At 43.2% G+C, this 25,294-nt stretch overlaps 1 protein-coding gene across 5 annotated transcripts in view; it reads right to left on the bottom strand.

Annotated features, from left to right (window-relative positions):
- Window positions 1-200: 200 nt before the first annotated feature.
- kcnab1b (potassium voltage-gated channel subfamily A regulatory beta subunit 1b) overlaps window positions 201-25,294 on the bottom strand; it is a 41,475-nt gene continuing 16,381 nt past the window's right edge. For 4 of the 5 annotated variants that reach the window (XM_076097622.1, XM_076097620.1, XM_076097619.1 and 1 more), the window contains 15 exons: window positions 24,668-25,209; window positions 16,706-16,749; window positions 16,031-16,068; window positions 15,051-15,088; window positions 14,242-14,321; window positions 13,723-13,767; window positions 12,206-12,250; window positions 10,418-10,461; window positions 7,869-7,955; window positions 3,125-3,210; window positions 2,435-2,555; window positions 2,253-2,347; window positions 1,960-2,080; window positions 1,717-1,805; window positions 201-1,613 (listed from right to left, as the gene is read on the bottom strand). In XM_076097622.1, the coding sequence (XP_075953737.1) occupies window positions 1,524-1,613; window positions 1,717-1,805; window positions 1,960-2,080; window positions 2,253-2,347; window positions 2,435-2,555; window positions 3,125-3,210; window positions 7,869-7,955; window positions 10,418-10,461; window positions 12,206-12,250; window positions 13,723-13,767; window positions 14,242-14,321; window positions 15,051-15,088; window positions 16,031-16,068; window positions 16,706-16,749; window positions 24,668-24,865 (1,221 nt within the window). In that variant the 5' untranslated portion in view covers window positions 24,866-25,209 and the 3' untranslated portion in view covers window positions 201-1,523. The remainder of the gene's footprint in view (window positions 1,614-1,716; window positions 1,806-1,959; window positions 2,081-2,252; window positions 2,348-2,434; window positions 2,556-3,124; window positions 3,211-7,868; window positions 7,956-10,417; window positions 10,462-12,205; window positions 12,251-13,722; window positions 13,768-14,241; window positions 14,322-15,050; window positions 15,089-16,030; window positions 16,069-16,705; window positions 16,750-24,667; window positions 25,210-25,294) is intronic. The other variant, XM_076097623.1, reaches the window with a different exon arrangement.

Raw genomic sequence — 25,294 nt, forward strand, 5'->3', positions numbered from 1 at the left:
TAAATATATATATGTAGCTACATACACACACACACATATATATATATATATACATATATATATATATATATATATAAAAGAGGAAAATGTCTCAAAGGCGTAAATATTTTTCACAAGTCAAATAAATAATTCACATATTATTTTTTATTATAAAACAGGTGGACACAGACAAACCGCAGCAAACAGCAGTAACTACGACAGGTTGTTGTTGTTTTTTATTTACTGCGGTTTAGCAAACAACACGTCTATACGCAAAAATTAGAAGGCATCCATTAATCCAACATTAATAGAAAATGACTATAGATATTCTAAAACATACCACATGATAATTATAAGCTCTTTATTTGTATGTACAAATCTGATGGACACCAAAGTACATGTTTGAACAGACATAACAAAGATGATCCTATCATGTAGGCTTAAACTGGCATCTGAGAGAAGTTGGGTAAGAGTTCCAGGTGCAATGACTGCAGGGGTCCATATGGTTTTCTTTTTCTTAATTAGCTACATGGCGTTGCTTCTTAAATTCACAAGCTCTCCCTCAGGAGGTCCTCGCCAACTTCAAACTAGACAAAAGTTTTTGCCACAACACAGACTGGAATTAAATGAATCAGACATTATCCTTACTGACAGAAATTCTGGCACAGTCCAAATTAAAAACCGGTTTAAGGGGAACAATAGGGAAGTACACTATGCTGTACTTTTGCATAAGTGAAAAAGAAAAATATTACAACATGAGATGAAAAGCTCACTCTGACATAGCTGCTTGTTAAGGAAAATATACATAACAGTCAGAACAGATGCATTGAAACATATTTTAGTTTGACTTATAGCTCTCTTGGTATTAGCGACATTGTGAGCAGAATTTCAGTTAATCCGGTACTGAAATAATTCATCACGTTGACAGGCCAGCTCCAGCTGCCATGGGAAATGTAAGCATGTCATCCAGTCTGCTGAGATCCAATTACACACGCCATTGTTGATTTTTTTCTTCACATCACAAACATCTAGATTTCTGTAACATTGGGTACATTTTGATACACCATCTCTTTTTTCATGTATTTACTGCACTACCATGAGTTTATGTGATACTCTGTGGACAATATGTGCCTTTTACATTTTCTTTTCTTGATACCTGGCACATGAATCAGCTTGAGCCTGATCGTGCAGTAATCTATTTCACCATTAATCTAACCTTATGATTCTTTTAATTTGTGGTTCAGCAGCTCGTTTGAGCTTGAAGAGAGTTTTGCTGCTGAAATAATCTCCCTGGATCTTCTAACTGTTGTTCAGTCCAGTGGCCCGGCTGCTATAGCTGTAGCATGCATGTTTTGTCAAGTAGCTCACTTTACAATAATGAGTACTGGTCGATCTTCATACAGACAAGGAGCCAAGCAGAACACTTTACACATACAGTCATACGCGTACACGAGCAAAGTTGGGCACACACTTATGGTGCCATGGCTGTGAGAAGGGAGCTTTGACAAGCTTTTGGAGCATAGTTCACTAAAACAGGGCCCATCCTAATGGTGGTAGTCCTTTTTCGTGTGCGGACGATTTTCCAGTATATGGTCCACTTCTGAGGCAATGCCTGCCGTCATCTTTGGAATTACCTGCACGGAGCACAACACGGAGCACACGATTAATGCTGTTGGACTGGACCACATAATGAAATATTTACTCAGTATTATTCAGGCTCAGGAAACATCTTTATACCTGGATGGCTCCCAGGTTCTCTGTCAGCTGCCTTGGATTGGAGGATCCCAGCAGCACTGAGCTCACTCCCTCGTTCCTCAGGCACCAAGCTAAAGACCGGGGATAGGAGGAGTTTATACAGCTGTTAATATAGTATCAAGGTCTGAGACAGTACGGAGAGAAACACAGGATTTGGTTGTGAACAATATTTTGTCTGTTTGCTCTCACAGGAATGGAAAGTTGAGGGACTGAGGATGTCCTTACCTATGGCTAGCTGCGGCAAAGTACATCCGAGCTTCTCCGCGATATGAGTCAGTTCCTTTAGCTTGGCTTGTTGTTTCCTCCCATCCTCACTCATTATTTTCTCCCTCAACCACTGGTATGGCTGCAGGAGCAGAACCAGAGTAAGAATTATAATTATTTCTCAAAATCCGGCATAATAACGTGAACCACATTATGTTTAATTGCTGGCTTTGTACTTCTTGCAGAAGAGTCAAAATATATCTTATATAACATATGGACACTAGGCAGGCGGTCAAACTCAATTTAAGCCGTACCTTCATTGAGGCCCTGGAGGATTCTGGGACGCCATTCTCGTACTTCCCAGTGATGATTCCACAGGCCAAAGGTGACCAAGATACCACACCCACACCTGAGGTAGAACAAGAGCCACTGAGCAACAGGGTACAAAATCTATTGCAGCACTAAATCTATTAACAAAAGCTTACTATAGACCTACCTATCTTATGGTAGAGCTCTGGCAGCTGAGTTTCCACTTTCTCCCTCTGGAAGAAGTGATACTCTGCCTGCTCACACACTGGTGGAATTAGATTAAACTGCCTGGCCACAGAATATGCTTCCTAATTGAATATGAAGAGGGAATAAATAGGAACAGGGAAATATTAATGAGATAAAGAACATGTGCAACCATTGTGTTTGAAGATTTTCTTTTTTTTCTTCTTGTCCCGCTCCTCTTTGTATGGCATGTGTTTCAACATATTAGATCATTTTGGATTTCATTGCCCCTTTCTAAAGCACGAAGCTTCAGTAGTGTGAACAAAACATCGATCTAGATAAACTAGATCCCCCACTGAGCTCTAAATCATTACAGATGTATTCTAATTTCACGGAATTTCAATCAGAAATCACATGTGAGGTTGTCTAGGTGATGTCATCTTTAATTCCATTTTCTGAAACCATTCTGGAAGATAACTGACTATGTAATTGCTTTGTAGTGGTAATTTAGACTGAACATTTCTCAGTGTGTTCATGGTATTAAAAATGTATGATTACAGGGATAAACAAAAAACAATGATGTCAATATATTGCCAGCCTTAGAACCAGGACTGTTTGTCTTTTATAGGCTTTTTTATTTCTTAATCTGGTGTTGCTTGCCAGGAGATACACAAAGACCTTTTCCATCACTCACCATGATCTCCATTGCAGACCACCGGGATGTCCCCCAGTACATGGACATCCCCTGATTGATCACATGCGTCATCGATCTCACTATCTCTGTAAAAAGAGCCGATATGTACATTGTCATTAATCAAACAGTGGATGGCGCCACAATCGCAACTTTTATATAACCTGCAGGAAAACCGTTTTAAAACTGTATTCATTTTAAAGTGTTTTTTTTAACTTACACTATTTTTTACATTATATACACCAAAAACAGGAGAATTAGATGAAGTTGGTATTTTTAATTCTCATAAAAGACCAGGTTTAAAGAAGACAACAAGAAATCCAGAAAAGCCTTTATGTGAAACTGGCACCTTCAGGACTGTAAAAACAAAGATGCTGCTTGAAAGGTATTCAGCCTCTTTGTGAGAAAGGCTCGGGTCCTTTTAAACTCACGTATAAGCAGATCTTTGCTGGGATCATACGGCTTCATATGGCCAAACGCTGCAGGGGTTAAATGAAAAGACTGGCAGAACGTTGCTTGTGCATTTGAACAAATCATAGCTACAGCTGTAGGGGGCTGCAATCAGCCACGGTGGCCTTTAGTGGTATCCGCAGGCTATTTGTGCCTGGGTATGTAATGGTGGCTGGAATAGTGGATAACCAAAATCATATTTAATAAAAACCTGCTGTGATATTCTCTCTCAAAGGAGCCTTTAACCAAGGCCATCTCACATCTCAGGAGGAAATACTGCTATTATTTTGCATGTGTGTCTGCTGTATGCCGTGCACAAACTCTCCAATTACTGAAGGAAACAACCACAAGGCGATAAAGTAATTTATGTGATTACTTAAGTCTATAATTGCGTGCTTTGGTCTGCAGTTGTACTTAAAATGCATTAACGAAACATCTGCTTTACATTAAAGCAGTGTAAACTGTGAATGCGAAATAGGAAGCGGGAAGAGTGAGAATGAGGACGAAGAGATGAGACCAGTGTGTGTGATTAAAAAAAGAATGATTCCTTTTCACCAGTAGTTCTCTCTGTGGACCAAAATGTAGCTCAGTGAGAGACAGAGAGCAAGTGTGTGTGTGTGTGTGTGTGTGTGTGTGGGTGAAGCAGGTGGGAGGGTGGAGGGAAAACAGTGCATCTGCTCCGCAAGGAGGGGAGGGAGGGATTTTTGAGGACAGAGGAAAAAAATTGCAAACCAAGCTAGAAACCTCAGAGGCGCATTCAGTTCATGAGAGTTTGTGAGCACTCGAGTAATCCACCTCGGTGACAACTTGATCCACGGCAAACATCCGTGCATATACCTACCGGCCATTCTGAACACAGATTTTCTTTTGGCGAGGCCGCAGTGAGTCGTCGGCTCCAACACCAGATGCTCACACACTGAGCAAAGCGCTCAGGTGAGATAACCAGCGTACACCTTCAACACCCCACTCATATGAACCCACCGCGCGTGTGTTCAAGGAGGACGATGTGAAAAACATGTACTCTATCAACATGCTCCTGAAGGTATGAGATTGGTGGACAATTAAGATGAGAAGATCCCGACCACTCTCACATCTGTACTGCCAACGCTGGCTGTATACGCGTTGGCAGTACAGATGCCTGAACTTGCTGCATTTGCGCGTTGTTAGCTTAGTTTCGCACAAATGCAGCAAGCCTGGCTCTGTCTCAAGACATCTAAATTTGCCTGCCAGCAAAAAGCTCCCAAATTAAAATGTCGGACAGGATTCCGGTAAATTACTGCCCTGACTAAGAAATAGTCAGTGATTTGCATACGGATTAAACAAACAAGACATGACATGTTAATTAGTGAGATTTGTAGGTAATATAAGGCAGATTTTGTGACCTTTAGATAGATCTCAGTTAGCTGTTTCCAGTCTTTATACTAAACTATGCTAAGGTAAGCTAACCATAGTTTCACAACAGACACAAGAGTGATATCCAAATTATCATCTAACTCTTGGCAAGAATGTGAAAAAGCATATTTCTCAAAATGTCAAACTATTCTTTTAATTCATTATTTATTGGCACAAAAGTCTTGCGTTGTTTGGTAAACATAATGAAACATAATCACATTGTTTAATAATTTAGGCTAAATTGTAAAACTGTGTAGGGAATAATGTTTGGGACCAATCACTTAATGTATTCTATTTTTGTGTGAGCACATGCATGAAATGCATTCTGTTTGTGTGTTAAATGCAAATGTCCAAACTGCCAATATCGGCCCGTCGTTGAGACTTCTCACACAAGCAACACTGTCAGGAACATTTGGTCAACTCCAGCCAGCAGGTATCTCAGTGCCCTTCTGCAGAGGGAAGCGAGGAGTGTGGAATAAATCATTCAGCAACACACTCAGATGTCCATATTTGTCTGGGCAGGTGTCTTAGTGGATGTTCAGGAGTCTATGAGATGCTTTACGTGGAGGTGGTACGCATTTCGAAGCTAATGTTTATGGGGCGGTGATCAATATGTCACACCACAGGGGGTTTTCAATGGCTGATGGAGCCCAGCTTAGTTCTATAATCGTGGGAAAAAAGGTTTTGAATGTGGAGCCAAAAGGGAGATAAGTATTGAGGTATACTGAGTGGGTGAAAGGATTCTGCATGCTGCTTGTTATTGCTGAACATTTGAGGAGAGAGGCGATATCCTGCCACTTGAAGGAAACCCAAAGCCATCCAGTCAGGATGATTGGATGTCTTTGGGTTTGTGTTCAGTATGCTGTGGCAGTAGCATTTCATTTGCACTTGGCTGGAGGGCTTGTTACAAAGTCAACGCATTGATGCCATGTCTGATCATTTCCCCCGCCTGTATCTCCCATTCTTTACTCACTCTGTCCGCAGGATTTTCATATCAAGTTGATTGAATGGATGCAATTTGCTGCATAATGCTCTGTCAAATAAAAAAAATGAGGCTGAGTGACTGGAAAGCAACACTGTGCTGAGATTTGGACAGTTCACTCCGCAGGCTATGATACGCCGATTAAAACAATGAGCTGACAATGGCACAGATGCTTCTCCTTGAGGCACATTCTCTTCATATGTGCTATAATGTGAGAGCTTTGCGAACTACACCATATGGTTCAATCCAGGAAAGGAAGGTGGACGTTGGATATGTCTGACACAGGTTGGGCCTGTTAGACTGGATGTAAACCAAAAGACAAAGTCAAGAACAAGTAGGGGGAAGAGAAAGAGAAACACAAAGAGGAGGAGGAGTAGACGGTACAAGGAAGCGGTGATGGTAACAAAGCGAGACTCTGCGGCCATGACATCACGTTTTTTGTCCCCAAGGGGACACACGTTGTATCACACAAAGTCGGGAGCAGTTAAAGTCACGAGAACAACATACAAACACAACTTCCACGCCAATGCGTGCACACACACACACACACACACACCTGTTAGTAATCTTAACATTCCTATCTTAATACAACATTTGTGGGGCGCTTCAATGCTATTAATCCTGTTTTAAGTTTCAGGAACATGTTGGTGTGTGAATCAATATCTAAGTCAGGAACATAACAAGTCCTATGAACTGCAAATGTCCCACGTTTTTGCATGCTAGCACAATAACTTCAAGTAGTCTCCAAGAGAAGCTAGTGAGAAAATCTTTTTTTGTACACGCAGTCTCTCTCTCTCTCTCTCTCTCTCTCTCTCTCTCTCTCTCTCGTTAAAAGTGGCTGACCCGCTACACAGTGATTTATGACAGTGGCCTTGATCCACTGTAATGAAGGATGAAGAAAAGGTGCACAATGTTTTAAATTGATTCATGGAGCGCCTGTGGGGCACAGCTGCTGAAAGCAAAACAGCCCATCTATCTTTGTTTGTTGGTATTTGTGCATTTTTAATCTGTCATCTCTCTCTGTGCAGTTTTGATCATCCTGGCAGACTCTCGATCAATCAGGTTGGACTTCTCTACATCAGCTGTCGATGGTGAATTGACTTTATCTGCAGAGACAGATGACTAGAAGGTTTGATGGAGCACGCTGTCGGGTCTGCCTGCCAGTCCAGTACTACCAGTGACAGCAAGGCTCCGGGAACGATAAGTATGACAGATTGACCGCCCACGGTCAGCTGGCTCACAGGGGAGGACGCATGGGGGGCAAAGTGGAAAGACTGGGAAGTATTTTTGTAAAACAGTGGGACTCCGTCCTTCCAGCCAAATTCAACCCGTGGACGAGGGTTAGAAGTGGATAGAAGAGGGGCCCGAGTATCTGTGATGGCCACAGCACAAAGGAGAAGTAATCGAGGAAGAAACTGGAAGTGTGTAACAGCAATAAATGGCCACATAAGGTGGATGTGTGGAAAAGGCAGCACTAGTATGTTGAAGGAATGGAGCGCACAGTAGGGCTTGTAGTGAGACCAGCTCAAAAATACACCAGCTTCCCCCTTGGGGAGGGGGGGGGGGGGGAGTAATCCTGCTTCTGAAGAACAGGGAGGGCTGGGAGCGGGTGTAGCTCAGAGACCCTGTGGAAACTAGTGATCCCCCAGAGATTGAAAGAGAAAGAGAGGGAGAGTGCCAGACCAAAATAGAGGGATGAGAGGTGAGGCAAGATTGTCAGATTACTTGAAATGTGTGTGTGTGTGTGTGTGTGTCAGTGGTGGACACACACACACACACTCGACCACAAGGACAAACCCCTTTGGTCAAAGGCAAAGGTCACCAGTCCGGTGAGGCCAGCGCCTGTATTTCTCACCATCTCATGTTTCAGAACAACATGCATTGTCCCTACCGGCCCCCGGGGTGTGGATGGCCATCACTCACCCTCCATGGGAGTGTTGCTGTCTGGCCGGTTGGCAAAAACAACATCCACATACTCGAGTTGCATCCTCTGGAGGGAACCCTTTAAACCTGAAATGAGAGGAGAGAAGATGTTGAGAAAGATGTAAGCAAGTCCAAGAAACACAAAAACAGTCCAAAGGAGTCATGTGCATTGAGCCTATTTGTTGTACCGCTGGAATAGATGTGTTACCAACCATAGCGTTAACACATCAATAAATATTTCTAATTTCCAAAAGGGTAAATTGACACCCTTATAAATAAGGAGGCAACACAGCTCAAATAAGCCCCGAGCATCACCCTCTACCAATAAATACTCCTAATACCCGAGGAGACTTATTACTGTGTCATTTGTCCTTTGACACCTTTGGACATGGACACGTTGGCCTGGACCTGCAGAGGTAGAGTGATAATCACTGTGTGCATGTATCACGCTCCAACTCTCCTTGCTATTAATTCAACACTGTTATGTAGATAAAATAGGAATGAAGTTACACTAAAATCAGATAGTTTGAAGCGTACTTAAACCGGCAATAGGTTTTCTGCCAACACGTATTGTTACTATAACAATACTGATTATTGCTGTTTTTTAAATATTTGTGATGGTTCCCACCTCAGAGCAACAATATACAAAAAAAAAACATGTGTTCAAGAGTGTTAGTTAAATTTTTTCATTTAAACCAAAGAATCAGGTAAAAGGACAAACAGGGTGAGTAAGACCCTGGGGGAAGTCAACATGTTCATTAACGTGGAGTTGACAGTTAACCACATGTGACTCAAGGCCTGCCAGCTGCATCTGGCCTCGCGCATCTTTTTATCCAGCTCGCACGTGAATCTTAGTTGTCATAGTCCGTCTGTTTTACCTAGCTGGGGTCATGGTTATGGGACTACAAGGTATATCAGTGTACAGCTGAGTTCACGCCACTATCTCCTGGCAAGAAGACCTCCGTGGAAAAAGCCCCGCATCTATGCACACTTTGATCCTCGTTACGTAAATGAATGCTGCTTTGAAAGGTGGTGGAGGAACCAAAAAACTCAAAAGCTGCGAGGACGATAAGAAAGACGAGGGATCAGAGAAAACGTTGCGCTCGTTTCTTTCCCTCTCGCTCTGCATTTGCTGGAAGTGAAACACTGTGCGTTGAGGAGAGGATACGAGATGGCAACAAAGTATTGTCTCAGCAGATCAGTCCCCATTCACGCACAGAGAAGGCCAGATGAAAGATGAAATGGGAACACAGGAGACTGTCACAAAGGAGGACAGCAGAGTAGTAGAGAGACAAGGCAAAAGACACTCTTGCGCTCTTGAGTATGTGTGAGCGTGCATGGCAGATTAGTGCCAGAGGCTTCATCATTGCCCGCTAATCCCAGTTGAGAGTTTTGCTCTCCTCACCGCTCCCTTCCCACTTGTTCCCTCCTCTGTCATCTGCAGGCCCGCGATCCCAGAAACACCCATTAGCCTACATGGATCCTAATCGGAGCCTGCACCGTCATCGCGAGCAGCGTCTGCTGTCTCGTGGATTATCTGGAATTTACTGGCTGTGAAGGAAAGTCTATTTTTGGAGCTGAGAAAAAAAACGTTGAGATGTTGAACCACAAAGCTATTCTACCGGCGTCTGTGATGAATAATGCATTCAATTATGTGTTCTGCGAAAGTCTCTTTGAACTGATCAAGGAATTTCTTTGTCCTGTGAGTAAAATGGTAAACGCGCAAGCCGGTTGCAAAAGAGAGACTTTGACTTTTCCTTGCACCCCAGAGTTCATCAGCGCTGGTCTCTGCCATTGATCATTAAGTTTGACACCCCATCATTCCTGGTAGATGTCACTGACTGGCCTGTGGTGGGACGCACGGCCAGTAGTGAGGATGATGGCGTCAGCAGATGTTTAACCCAGCCAATTTATCACCCCGTGGTGACATGTGCCACACCAGTAGTGGCAGGGACACTGCATCTTTCTCTAACGGATGGCACCGATCATCCAGGCTGGCTTTAGCTAATTGGTGGTACCACCTTTCCTTCCGCTTTATCAGTCTGTGCCCTTCCGAAGTGTGTTTCCCCTTCTCCTGGGTTTTTTTTTTGGGGGGGGGGGAGTTGCAGAGGCTGTGGTGAATGTTAATAACGTGGGAGAGAGCTGAGTCACTGCAGGAGGTGCATTGCGCTGCGGACCGGATGGCGAGGTGTTAGTGAGGAGCGGGCCAATGCGATGAGAGCAGTATGTCATTATAAGCTTAAGCAAGGCCATAACTCTTCTAGAAGAGAAGAGGAGCGGTGGAGGATACTAGATAAGTTGTAGCATATTAGCTTCTTAATAAGAAACCTTTAAAGGTATTACAACTGAAAAGACAAAACATCTGTCAGGGTTTGATGTGCCTAATACAACATTCAAATTCAGCCGTGTGCACATGCCGATACAAATCAAAGGGAGACACAGACAGGAAGAATGAGAGATAAAAGAGGGAGATTACAGGAGTGCAGCGGGACTCTGAGTGATGGGGTGACGTGAAGGACAAAGCAGCGGAGAGGAAATCGACTTGTTACCTTCGATGATGTGTTTTCTGTTGAGGCCTCTCTCTGTCTCTGCTCTGCAACAGGAGGGAAAGAAGTGCATGTCAGCACAGACGCATTGCATTCACACATTCACACATTCACGCACAACTCTCATGAACTGAAGCAGATCATTAAACAAGCCAAAACAAGAGCCTGCATAACAAACAAATCACTGAGGAGAAATACACCCACTCGACGCTCAGCAGTGTGCCCACAGCTATTGAACAAACTGTGCAGCGTGTCCGTGCACACAGGGCCCGTCGTCGCCGTCTTGTCCTGATCACCAGTGGCCTGCCAGTTGGCAGGGCACAGGTGATACGCAGGTGAAAATATTTTGGGGCAAAAAACTGGACAATCACTTGGTTGAAAATATAGCTTTTTGAATGCAGGAACATAACAAAGTACATTTACTCAAGTACGGTATTTATTACAGGTCAACTTTATACTTCTATTCCTAGAAATATTACGCTTCATTACATCTATATATTAGTAGTAACTTATTTTGATTTATTTCGATTTTCATATATACATAGTGTAGCTAAGACCAACATTAGTATCTGTTTGGATGCTAAATATAAGTCCAATATTCCCTCTCCTTATAGATCTGTATAGGTGTCCACCAATTCCTGAGGGAAATATCTGGGTCAGTAGCTGCTAATTGCTCCACTATGTTCATTAGCTTGTCGCTAACTTTGTGCGTCTGACATGTAGCGCTGAGCATGTGTACAGTGGGTTAATAAAAGGTGTTTTGTCAACATTGTGGAGCTATAAAACCGGAACACCTGCAAATCTGCAAAACTGCGCTTCAGTGATTTGTCAGAAGTCATTTTCACATGTTCCCCATGCCTGCATTTTCCTTTTCCATTTGATTTCTTTCTTTCATTTCTGTTCCAGTGTTTCTCTCTTTTCTCTTTTGTCTTGTCCTTGCTTCATTTCACACTTTTCCTCTTTTCTGCCTTCCTGTGGTGTTGCAGCCTGCTTAGGGCTATAATAATGTACTACAAAGACAAAGCCCCTACTCCATTTTATCATGTTTTTTTTAAACCTTCTGTGCAAAAGGGTAGGGAAGTTGAAGAATAAAGTCTGCAAATATCTACTGTATGTTTTGGGTGATGAGCTGCTTGACAGGCCTCTCAGCTCTCTCAGTGGGGGGGGGGGGGGGGGGGGGTTAAGTAGTTGTAATGTAAATCCATCCGGCGTGGGGACTGATTTGGTACCTTGACAATAGTCTGAAAGGATCAGAGCTTAAATTACATTTTCACAATTGCACCTCGGCCCCCACTCAGCTACATCAGCTATTGAAAAGAGAACCAGAGGAAGGATGTGGATGTACTTATGGAGTTTCTACTTCCCCGAGTACGAGCCTGAAGACTTTTAGAAACGGAGAGAATGTTACTAACGCAGACTGAGAGCAGAATACTTCTGCATGTCAAGAAGAAGCAGATATGACTCTTGGCAGTTTGGCAAAATTCTGAGGAAAAGTATGAAGGGAATCAAGAGGGGGTGGGAACTTGGCCAAAAGTATGAAGGGAATCAAGAGGGGGTGGGAACTTGGCCATGTTGAAATTTGCATCACTCATTTTTCGAGTGTGTCCCCCGTGTCTGTGCGCCTGTGGGTTTTCCAAAATGGTCGATGTCATGTCACGCTGTGTGGCTAAATATTTTAATGTGAAGCCTTGTTGTTGGTGAGACAGCCCCAACATCTGAGGAGGAAAACACACATGCTGGACGCCATACACACACTCGCATGCACACACACACACACACACACACACTTACTTTCCTCCCCAGTAAAGCTTTGTGGTGATCACCAAGCTGGATCTCCTGAGGGAAGACAGACAGACAGACACATCAGAAGGTCATGAAAAGGACTTGAAAGCTGTTGTCAAAAAGATGCGTGCGTCAGCATGTCCAATGCTGCATGTGTGCATGGACATTCAAGTGTTCTCCAGTGACCTTTTATCCTGCAGATCAAACATGTAACTTATTTAGTAGGAAAAATCACAGAAGGACCCCTTTTTTCTCTGAACTCCACCAAGATAGCTGCCTTACTATAAAATCCCCCATGCTTGAATGATCAATAATTGAAATGGATCCAGAGTTGAGGTTACTGCAGGCAGAGAGTTGCCATGAGTTGTTGAGAAGGGTGATAGAAATAACCGAATCTTATCACTGCAGTGTGGCAGTGCATGTATAGATGTATGAAACTGATATGTCTGTGGTGCAGATACAAGCTCACGCTCACCAGCATTCTGCACCTTCCACCGCTTCAATTTACCATGTACAATGCTTGAAAGCAGAGGTATATACAAGCACACAAACACCATGTGGCCAAAGTTGTTGGGCTGTTTTTCATGGTTTGGGCTTCTGTCCTTCATTTCAATAAAGGAAAACTTGAATAATAGCAAAAAGTGGTTCCCAACCTGGGTTCAGCACCCCCCCAAAGGGGATTCTAACATAAATCTAAATTGATGGCAATGTGGGTCTGTGGGTTGGTCCACCACTTTGGCTCAGACTGAAGTATCTCAACTATTGGATGGACTGGCACAACAATCAGTTCGGACATTAAAGGTCCCAAGAGGGTAAATCCTAACTACTTTGGTGATTCCCTTAGTTTTACTCCAGCGCTACCAGCAGGTTGACATTTTTGATTTTCATTGAAATATCTTGACAAATATTGGACGGACGAACATTATAGGATGACTTTGATCTCCTGACCTTCATTAATGGCCATCATCAGTTCAGAATTTCAGTTTGTTCAATACTTTATGACCAACATACCTGCAAAAATGATGACATTCCTATCACTTGCTGTATATGTTAGCATGCTTACAAGGATAAACATTATACCTGCTAAACATCAACATGTTAGCATCGTCTTAAGCACAGCTTCACAGAGATCGCTTCATTTGAAATTACTCGCCCGAAAGGATTGGGACAACCGTTTTAGACTAAAGCATGTTTCAACCTTTGTGAAGGGCCTTCGCTCACATGACATGACAATGCCACCATGCACAAAGTCAGCCATAAATACATGGTTTTCTGTGTTTCTTTGGGATACATTGGAACACCTCCCAACATCAGTGCCTGACTTCATGAATGCTCTTGTAGCTGAATAGGAGCGCATCCTTGCAGCCTCAGAGGAGTGCATGCAATTTTGTAATAAGATGCAAACATATAGGTACAGATTTAGTTGGTTTGTCCACACACTTTTGGCCATGTAGTGCATACGCACGTACACAATCTAAAGACCTATTCATGGAACAAATTTAGAATCTTAAGAGACTGTACTTCACCTCCAGCACTTTTTCCTGATGATGTTTCCCAGGATTATCTCTGCTCTGCAAAGAAAAAAATACACAAGAAGACGATGAGATTATATCTCAGGCTGCCACTTCTCGAAGAGCATGTGAGCGTGACTATTATCTGCCACACATCTACAGCATGAATACCCGATTCAAAATCAGCAGGAGTACAAGATGAAGGATAAGCGCCTGTATTGTTTGCCTGGATTCCACCCACAACCTTGAAATTAATATTCATCCCCATACACCTACAGCCTGCTCTGCAGCATTCAGCGAGACAATGTCCAGACCTATAACGTTAGATTGAGCTGTGAACATAATGGGGAGCCTCCAGTGATGAATAAGATTATGTAGATCACTTTAGAGTCAAGCTACCTTTCATTTTCTTATTTCTCAGGTGAATAATTCCTTCCTGGTCTGGGGCTGAACCTTGTTAACGTATCGTGTCCTATATGAGGGGGGGGGGGGGGGGGAAGCTGGCAAGGCCATAACAAATCTGAGACAACTCACTTTCCGCCAGAGTAGACTTCAGCCGTGTCGAACAGGTTGACACCGCTCTCATAGGCAATAGTCATCAGCTGCTCTGCCACCTGATACAGACAAAAATAATTTCCCCTCACAGACTTCAATGTGGTGTAATGTGCTATAAATATAAATATGACCCAAAAATACACTTCAAAAAGGATGGGCTGGGAAAATTCCCTGAAGAAGCTCAAGGAGAGTAAATCTCTTTTCTACTGAGATACACAAAACCAGGAAAACTGCCCGGATGCTTGTTGATTAAAGTTGTTTACTGCTCAATATATTTCCCAGACTATTCTGACCTAGTTTTCGTGCCTGCAGTTTATTCAGAGCCATACATGGGAAGGCCAATTTTGTCATGATGACTTTATCTTTTTGTACTCGGCCGCTGTTTTGTTTTTCTGTGAGTTTGTTTGTGTCTCTGTGTGTGTCAGTTAGTCCCAGTGGTCATCAGGCAGTGATGAGCTGTCTCCAATTCAACGGCTTCCTCCCTTCAAGGCCCGATCAAAGCACTGGAAGCGGTCTTCCGCTTAATAACTTATGGAGAGCATGGGAGCAATAAGACCAGATCACTTGGACTTGGTAGAGCCAACAGGGACTTAACAGCCTGCTTTGATACAGTATGGTAATAGAATGGAATGATTACCAACTGAATTGCTCCTATGGAGGCTACAGACTGGGTGTAGTAGACTGTCAAGAGTGGTCACTAGTTGTATTTGCAATGTCTAAAATAATGAAAGCCAACATCTGTTCATGAGCTGTGACAACTGAATGATGGATCCGACATAACGTCTTACCTCATCGGAGATTTGACCTCCAAATGTTACCCATGTGCCTGTTGAAGGAAACATCGAAGTCAAAGATTTGTAACAAATCATTTTAGCCATGCATTAATTATCATTTTGACATTTTGGCATGACATGACAAAACGGCCTTGCCCTAAAACCATCACAGCCAAATGTCAGGGTTGACTGTTGGTAGGTTGAGAGAAAAAAAATGTTCGCTGTCATATGAGTTTCTTGTGAGTAAGCTTCTACATGCAGATTTGTGATTACAATAACATAGCATAGCATAGCATAGCAGCTTTAGGTGTTTTGTATTTGTTTTTGTGAGATTCTTGCATGTGCATGCATTATGTTTGTGTTTCAGTAAATCTTCTCATTCTTTCCTTCTATAAACGGGTTTAAACGTGCAGAAAGACTGACAGTCCCTGTCGTTTGTCAAAAGCTACGAGAGGCTTTGTTAGTTATTGCAGGTTTGAAGCTAACTAAAGATTCGCGTATCAAGAGTCAAAATATATTTGAAAGGACTAATTTGACATTTGGGGAATTGATTGATCGATACCACCATTAATATAAAGATAGAAACAGCAGCCGGTTAGCAGCTTAGCATAAAGACTGGAAACAGGCGGACAAGAAATAACCCATTAGCCCATTAGCCCCCATAAAACGACAGCACGTTGTTTTACACTTGTTGCTTTTACAAATTAAACAAATGAGACCGTTTCCAGTCTTTGTGCTAAGCTAACTGCCAGCTGTAGCTCCTTACTTAGCATACAGATGAGGGTAGTATCAATCTTTAATCTACGGGTCAAGAAAGCAAAAAGCGTCAAACTATTCCTTTCAAATTTGCTTATGCAGTTGAGAAGATTGAAAACAGAAGCCCACATAGAAGCAACATTACAAGGAGAAATCAATGTCTTGCTTAAGGGCAGAGGATGAGGCTTGCAAATATCGAGGCTTGAAACTATTCTTTAAAGTTGAAGGATGGTTCCCACCTGATTCCTCCCTGCTACTGAATGTGCTGGGGCTAAATCTTTAAAATAAAATAAAATATATCACTACGGGGATGATTAACTAACTCATTCAACAATTTTCCATCGTTCAGTATCTGCTGGGCTCAGGCAGCACTGCAGCATTCCTCTGTTTTGTCAAATTATTTTGTCTTCAGAGACATACAACACAGTACATACACACATACACACATACACATTTAAATATATGGCCGGCACACACATGCAATCAAACTGAACCCCCCCCCCCCCCCCCCCCCCCCCCCACACACACACACACGAGAATTACTCAATGAATCAGTCATATCAAGATGAATGTGTTTACCCTCTGGTGTACATTGAATGTGTGTGATAATTGAACTTGTTTGCTGAAACCAGTGCTATTGATTAAATATTAACGGGGTAAATATTCTCACTCAGCAAACAGCTTTGTGTTGTCTCTCACGACTCTCCATACGTATAAAAGATGCATGAGGTTTAGAACAAAGTGAAATAATCTAATGAGATTTAAACACTACCCCCTTCTACTCGGCTTTTTCACTGGCTCTATATTATCTCTACACACACACACACACACACACACACACACACACACACACACACACACACACACATACACACACTTGGATGCTTCTGCTCATGCTAATTAGATGTACTCACCGAGCCCCAGACAGGAGACACGCAACCCAGATTTCCCCAGGTTCCTATGAAGAAACATGATGAAAAAAACTTAGTAGAAAAAAAGTGTTGTTTAGGCTCAAGTTGTCATCATACAAATTATGACTGCAATTACTGTGCTGCTGTATTTTGCTCTGGGCGCACACATATTTTCTGCTTAAACAAAGCCAAAATATATCTTGTTTCCACATCATAACTCAAGAGACTGAGATGAGATGAGATGAGAGCAATTTTGTTATTGTGGAGCTTAGAATACAGGCAAAGAAAAATCACTTGTACCTGCAATATGTAGGACAATAACAACAACGATCTAGCTTATCATGCCGGATAGAAAGGAGAATCTCTGAATGTGAGGGTCACCTTTATCACACCTGCAATCATGAATCAGAATTGGGAGATTACAGGAGGGAGGACAGTTGATTTATTCCATCAATATGAATCCCACCTTCTCTGGAAGAAGATTGTGGCCCTCTAAAGACCCTGAACACTATACTCGTAACTGAAACAAATCCAAAAACTGTTTGTGCTGCTGCACTGGGGAGTTTACACCTCTCCCCCCTAATCCCTCATTCAATCACCTCTTCTTTTACTCAAAACCTTTGACATCCTCCTGCAGCAGGGAGCACTTCAGTCCTGTGTTGTGTGCAGACAACCATGCTCGCTGTCAAGCACTGAGGTTGTATCCTATCAGCATTTCTCAAGAAAGCTCTTCACACCCTCTTCTTTCTCTCCCTATTCCCATCAACCCAACTGTGCAACGGTACACTTCCTGATATACGTCCCGGATAACAGATCATTTACATCCAGCTGATCTGTGGCAATAACACTGCACTTTTGGCTCTCATTAACCCAGTGGAAGATAAACTAAGGCAGAGCTCTCGCAAGCAATCCACTTAGAGTCTCAGCGCTCCGTTTCCCATTTTGTTTCCCAATCTGTGCCCCATCATGTCCAACTGAGAGAGCCGATTGTTCTCCCTCCAGCCACCACAGGTGTCTTCCCCACAGAGTGATGTATGTGGACTGTAGGTGCAAGAAAACCGCGTCAAGGTGATTCACAGCCCTGAAAAAGGAAGTGATTTGAAGAAAACACTGTGAAATTGAGACACAATCGTCTGACACAATCGTCGGGGGCCACGTGCACACGCAGAGCGACTATCTCAAGCGACACGTTTCATCTTGAGACGAGAATTTGTCCAAATACTCAATTCTTGACAGAGAAACGTCGACCCAGTTTGGTCCAAGGATTGTACCTGCTGCCTGGTTTTTCAGGCGTTTACTCACTACGACAAATGAGGCCGTAAAAAAATGCCAGCAGTGTTTTTTTCTCGTGTCTTACAACTAATGGCCTGCGCACGACGATCTGAAGGCGGACTAATCCGAGCTCGTGCTACGTATGCCGCGCCCTCAGCCAATTAAATGAAGTGTTCGACATAGAGGAAGCATCAGTCATCGTGTCAATAGTTCAGACGAGCGCCAAGATGAAAAGGAGGTAAAGACAGAAGGAGACGTGTTTACACATGAACCCTTTTCGACACATTTATGGATCCTTTGATGTGTTGTGTATTCAGGCGCCGAGGACAACATGATGGGAGACAGATCTCTCCGCAGTCACAAATCGTGGGATGCGTTCTTGTCTCTGACACGGTGGAGAAGTTTGGATATTGTATCCTCCGTCTCTCTGATGTATTATAGAGTGGGAGCTGAGATCGGTGAAAGTGTGGGGGAGGGGCTGTACCGTAGATTAGAAGTGTCATACTGATGGACATTATCTCCACAGAAAACAAACTTGCGAGAATGTTGCGTTTTCCAGCTAGGGCTGGTTGTCCTCGGAAAATTGCTAACTTTGTTTTTGGAGATCCCCCCCATAAGCTGTGTTTACAGTGTTTGTGGGATGTTCTGAATGCATTCGAGATGTCTTAATGATAGCAGGAGAGCTGAGCTGACGTTCAGCTGGCGGAGAAGCGGCCTCGCTGCTGTATTCTTGTCCCCGGTGGAGCAACAGCATCGGCCATACCTGGTTATTAACCGCACAGCCGGCTGTAGCACATTAATAGATCTGTCCAGGTCTGGTAATTGGGTGCCAGCAGACGCCCGCTGCTAAAGAAGCTAATGATCCCGGGGATTACAGCATGTCATCAGCAACAAAGGAAGGAGAAGGAATAACTTTGTGTTGAAGAGAAAATGGGCGCTCGTGTGCATGTGGGAGAGAGAAATAGGGCTGCAGAGGCACAAGTTCTTTATATATTATATATTGTAAATGGTAAGATAAACAAACTAAGGAAAGGAAAACGTGTCTGTACAAAACTGCACATAATCAACTTTGCAACCCAGTGAGTGTGGCTCGGTCCCTCATGCTTGGATGGTGCCCAAAAGAAGCCTTGAAGTAAAATGACAAATGAGTCATTTAAAGACGCCCCCTCACACAAACCTGTCACTGCTTATGAACATCCTGTGAGCTGCTACTGTATGCAGCCCGTTCTATTCTTAGTGGATCCCCGGTAACAAACAAAAAAAAAGGCAACATCTGGCTTTATTTATTGTGCTTAAATCTTTGGAGGCGTGACCTTTTATTGTGGGAGGTTTTGTTTTTGTTTCTTCCCAGGAAAGCACTTATATCGTTCTCAAGTCACACCCCGGGATGATTTATTTCCTGATATTGGATTTCTCAAAAGCGAAGACTTTAGTCAAGGTTGTGAGTGAACAGATAACAGACTAAGAAAACCCACACAAGTCAACCTCGAGGGGCGGAGGGATTAGACAACGCCCACCTTCTCGGTTCCCACCGCTCTCCTGATGGCAACCATGATGTTGTTATCAAAAAGAATTCAGCGCAGGGTAGAAAGGCGGGTCATATTCTAAATATATCAAAGCCAGGGCCTGTGTGGGCGGGAAGAATGAAGGGAAGTGAAATCAAGCACTTTAAGGGGGTGAAAAATGAATAGATTAAGTAGGAGAGAAAAGCTCCAGCAGAGTTGCTGTGGGAAAGACGAAGCCTACAGGCCTCCTAGTGGAATCTTCACCAATGACAGAAGACAGGAAGTGGATGGAGAAGAGAAGGAGAAAGAGAGAGAGAGAGAAAAGAGACACTAGCAACATACTGAGGCTTGCATAGTTGCAAGACCAAGCCTCAAGTCTAAGCAGATCAAACGCCCTCTACAGATAAAGCATTCTATATGACACAGAATGGGAAATAGGAAATGACAGCCAGCTCCCTACAGGGCCCTGCACAATGTGCATGTTTGTAGTGTGTGTGTGTGTGTGTGTGTGTGTGTGTGTGTGTGTGTGTGTGTGTGTGTGTGTGTGCAATAAAGAGCCAGAGTCTGGACATGACTTTCTGCTTTGTTTTTCCACAGGGCCAAAGTCAACATTGCTTAAACTTTTTTCATTCTCATGCAGCATACACAGACACATACACAGAGTATGGCATGCACACACACTGTTCTTGTTACCGTGCTGTGGAAGGCTAATTCAAAACGCTCTGACATTTGTTTGTTTCTTTCAAACCGATTGTGAAAGAATCTCTCACAGAATAACAGTATTTTCGTCAGAGACGCATGATTGAGGCTAGTGGCATGTGGGCTGATTCTGTATTGAAAAACATGTGGGCAGATCTGAAGTGGTTGATTCAGAACGCTGTGGAGAGCTGAGCAATGTGGGAAAAAAAATAAAATCATGTCATGATATCTGGAAAACCTTCTTACAGTACTGATAGAAAGTGTGTCAGGGTATCTTTTTAGGTTTAGGTTCTGTTCACCTGCGTGCATCGAAATGAAGAAGAGAAACTGAAACATGTTTAACTGCACTGTCAAGGATCTTAGAAATATTAAAAAATGAAGATGAAATAGTTGCTTTGTAGTGTTATCGTAGCAACTATTATGATATTATGAAATAAATGCTGAGTATCGATACAGTATCTTGCCATCTCTTCTGATGCAAACTGGCTTTCTGTTCACCTCGGGCAGCGTTTATCGGATCAGTACTCCTTCATGCAGCAGTGTTTTCTTGATGATCTCTGTGATAACAGTCTGTTTACAGAGGCCACTTAAGGAGAAAAAGCAGAAATCTGATTTGCTGTTATAAAACCATTACGCTCACGGAAAGCCATTTTAGTTGTGACCTTTAATTAAAACGCAAAATCCATGCAAAACGTCCTGGCTGTTTAACTGAGGGTTTGGATCTTATCCTCGGGGGCTTGTTTGGTCTTTAGGAGCTCCGCTCCACAGAGCTCCTGTTGTGCAACATATTATTAGAACTGCACACCACAGAAGAACGGCCGTGACATGATCTGAAGTGAATGATGTTGGAACCTGAAACACATGTAATTTATTAAAGTGTTTTGATGTATGATGAAAAACTGGGCAAAAAAACAAAAAACAAAAGAAGCTGGGTACACTCTCACGCCAAACAGTGTGTCCCTGAGCAAAAGCAGCGTGATGGGCTCCATGAGCACAGACACACACGCATGTATGCACACAGGCACCATGCGCATGCACACACACACATGCCCAAAGTTCACTTCAAAAAACACAAACATAAACACATGGAGAGCAACAACGAAGCCAATTATGATCTGTGGCGCATCCTGACGAGAGCCACAGCTGCAGAATATCTGTTATCTTTCTGCGGACGGACAGACGGAGGTTGCATCAGCCCTCAAAATACATCTGTTAAAAGCTGCAGCCCTCTGTGTGATCTTCAATCACACTAGCCCCCATACACCTCGTCTAAACCCACTGTGTGACACAGACAAACGCTGATATCTTGCTGACTTCATGCTAAATATGTAAAAAGAATCTGCAGTGTGTTCCTCCGCCAAACTATTGAATGGAAGCCCTTGACTGAGCTGGTTAAAAGGCCTCGACAGTCACCGACAGCAGTATTTTTTGCTTTAAGGTTTGATAGCCCGTTGGTTTATTGAATGGAGATTTTTATTCTAAAGGATGAAGCTAAAGGCAGAGCAGATTCATCCATGAAAGCAAGAACGACACCCACGCTACATCAAACAAACGCGGCGGAAACTCTCGCGCTTTTGTCTCCCAAAAATCGACTGTGCAACAAGACAACAACAGTGGAATGCCTTGAAAAGACCAGTAGAGCCCACTTATGGCACTGGTTAGATGTTACGGTATCTTTTTAGGTGTAGTTTGTGTTCACTGGTCTGTGAGTCAAACTGAAATATGGTCAAGCTCAATGTCAAGGATTCTGAATGATTCTGGAGGAAATCGTATTATGACATTATAAAATCCTACGGTTTGATTACAATAATGAAAAAATAAATGCAGAATACCGACACAGTATCTTGCCATGCCTTAATTTCTAACGCAAACAGGCAATTCTGTGTGCACAACAAAACACTTCCTGCTCGCACTGTCAACACACAGCAGAGAGAGCCCGTCTCTCTGCAGGCCACTGATAAACCTGCATCCGAAGCAACTGACAGAAGGGATTTTCTGCATGCCCATCTGCAGCGCAGCTCCGAACCAACCAAGGGGAATCGTCCCTAAACCTCCTGGACTGTCAGAAGGCCTTCTGCTGCCTAATGACCGTTGTGAACTTCAATCCGGGCCACCGGGGGCTCCCTGCCGGGAACCAGAAATAATCTGCACAATTTGAGAAGCCCAGTAACGACGGCACGGTTTGTTACATCACCTGTTTTTCAGCCGATTTGCATCCCTGTTTGTGGGTTTTGTACCTTATTTCAAGAGCAACAAAGAGGTCCAACAGCATCGACAGCTTTCCCCTAAAGAACAATTAGAACCACACTATACATATATATATATATATATATATATATATATATATATCGCCATGACAACTGGAATGCTGCGGATGGTGGTATTATTAGTTTATGCTCGCTCGCTCTGCACACTGCGTCTCCTGCTTCGACTCGCTACTGTACGCCTTCAGATGTTCCCGTTGCGGAGCCTCAGCGCCGCACACGTCTACCGCACATGCATGCACTCATGCGTGTTTAACGCAATGTGCCAAATGCATACGCCCACAAACGCACACACACTCCGTTATCACGCAGAGAAAAACTTCAAAGAGTTTGTGCAACACAGATTTAGTTGCAGACTCAGGCTGTCACCTCGAGAGAAAGAGATGGCGACCGAAACAATAGAAGCATCTACTTCACCCAGCTATGAGTCAGTGGTTTGGAAGAGACAGAGATACAGTAGCTACTGGAGGAGCGAGGCAGAGACATTATCAGACAAAACAGGGAGGAAGAAGAGAGGGAATGTGACACACGAGATATTGCATCCAATATTTGCTTCTCTGTGGTGAAAATAGGGAATTTGCTGAGGGCTTAAAGGAAGCTTTACAGCTCACATCCTCCACCTGCTTTTAGAGGGAGCTACAAGAACGAGCAAATCCTCATGTTACAAACCCAAACAAACACATTTTAGAGGCCATGCGCTTATAGTCCTGCATCGGTACTGCAACACAAGGTAAATAGAAGTAACAATGAAACAAGCATGGAGAAGATGTGGTTTCTTTGTTGGTTGCTTTTGTGACTTTAAATAAATAAATAAAAGTTTCAAATGATTGAGTTAAAAAAACAATACAATTTTAAAATGAATCTTCTTGGTTAATAGCAAAAAAAAAAACAGTTCGCACAATAGAGTCACCCAGCTTGTTTGGTGCTGGGGAACAGATTGAAGTTGGCCATTTCAATGTTGTTATGGAAACGAGATGAAAGCAGACACTTACACATTTAGCTGCTCCGCATCCAATCTGCCGCAATTCTGCTAATTGCCTCTTTTCTGTGAACTGACCCGCGTGCCCCAATTTTTATCTTTCATTCACTCTCTAATTCTGCCTGTTTTTTGTTCTGTCTGTCCTCCATCTCTTCTTTCTAACTCAATCCCTTCCCATCAGCCCCTCTTTCCTCCCCTCCCAGTCTCTCTCTGCGCGTCTCTCTTGACACCGTTAAGCGAGGATGTCACCTTTTCCAGTGGGAGCCGAAAGCTACCATTTCGCTCCTATAGGGTTCTGGGTTAAGAGCACCCTCACTGAGATAAGAGAGCATTGTTTACTTGTGTTACTACTCGCACACGCACAGACACACACATGGAGAGCTGTACTGGCGAAGCTCTGCACGGCTTTACTGTGACGCTTTCCCGAATGTACTGTATGGTCACGACCGGTCAAAGAGAGCTATATGAGTCTTCTGCTGATGCTGGCGATATTTGAATTAGCTTGTGAGAAACCTTCCAAGATCAAACTCAGCGAGCTGATGTGCTGTAGATGCAAAGAATGCACTTCATCATAATGCCAGTTGCATATTTCATTGTTTGTTTTTTATAATGGTTCATATCTGGTTTTCATAATATCAGTATGGTAATATCTCTGTGACAGGTCTTTTCTTCATTTTCGTTGCTCCTTTCATGTGATGGAATAATATTTGTTTCCTGTGTATTATCTATTAAGTTATTAGGTGTAATTTGTGGAATATGCCCTTCTAAAAAAAAAGCTTCTAATAGAACTTTTTTGCATGCTTGAACAAATCTGTCATTACCACACCAACATATGTCGTCTCTTCAAAATACACTTAAAAGCAATTCAATAAAATGTAATAAACCTTTACGGTCCCAGATATAGTTTGCTGTAGCCCTGTTAATTGTGGTTTAATCATAAAGAGTTGCCAATAAATCTGCATCTCGGAAAAATGTATTTTATCTTGACACAAACACACACACCATCCCACTCATCACCTGTCACTGCTCATATATCTTCATTGTCTCCATTAGGGCTCTTTTAATTTATCTAGTTTCTCCTCTCATTTTAGGCGTCTTGTTTTTCTACCATTTCTAGCATAATATTATTGTGTTGTCATTCATATTCATATTTCTTCCTTTCGCGCTGGGCAGGCGAATAAAAAACTAAACCAACTAAAACTAGGTACACACTTCCTCACACAATCTCCACCATCAGTCTACGTACCGATACTTCATGCCGGTGAGCTTGGCGGTGGACTCCTTGAGGTTGTGGTGGTACCGGTGGGTGAAGGAGCTCAGGGTGCGAGCTATCAGGGCCACGGTGCGGAAGCGGGCGCGGGCCTGGCTGGCCGTGTTGGGGCTGGTGGCGTTCTGCTTGCTGTGCTCGCCGTTGCGCGGGGCCTTCAGCCCGTGGTCCGTACATGCAAAGGACACCTGCATGGCTGTTGGCAAAGGCCCCTAGAGCTGCTCCAAGACAAACAAGGCTTTGTATGTGTCCCTAAAGTACTAAACAGTCTTTTGTCTGTCCGTGGAACTTAGATTTTGTCCTTGTTGTTCTTATGTGAAGTTGAAAGTCAGTGGTCCAGGCCAGTTCTGCCAGGTGCTGCTGAATCTCATATGGAAATCACAGGCAGGAGTGATGGGCGCATGAGATTGTTCAGTTTCCTTTAGGAGAAGAATCTCAAGTGGATGTTAGGTCAAAATTGGACATAGCGGCAGTGCAGTCCTGGTCAGTGTGTGAGGGATCCTGTGCTGGTCCGACTTCACCTGAATATATGAGAGAGGATGGAGATGGAGGGAGAGGGATGAAGGAGAAGAGGCACTGAATGAGTCGCTGAAAGAGTCACCTGAT

Source organism: Anarhichas minor, unplaced genomic scaffold (assembly GCF_050575085.1).
Source record: "Anarhichas minor isolate MPS153535 unplaced genomic scaffold, ASM5057508v1 ptg000024l, whole genome shotgun sequence".
Classification (NCBI taxonomy): Eukaryota; Metazoa; Chordata; class Actinopteri; order Perciformes; family Anarhichadidae; genus Anarhichas; species Anarhichas minor.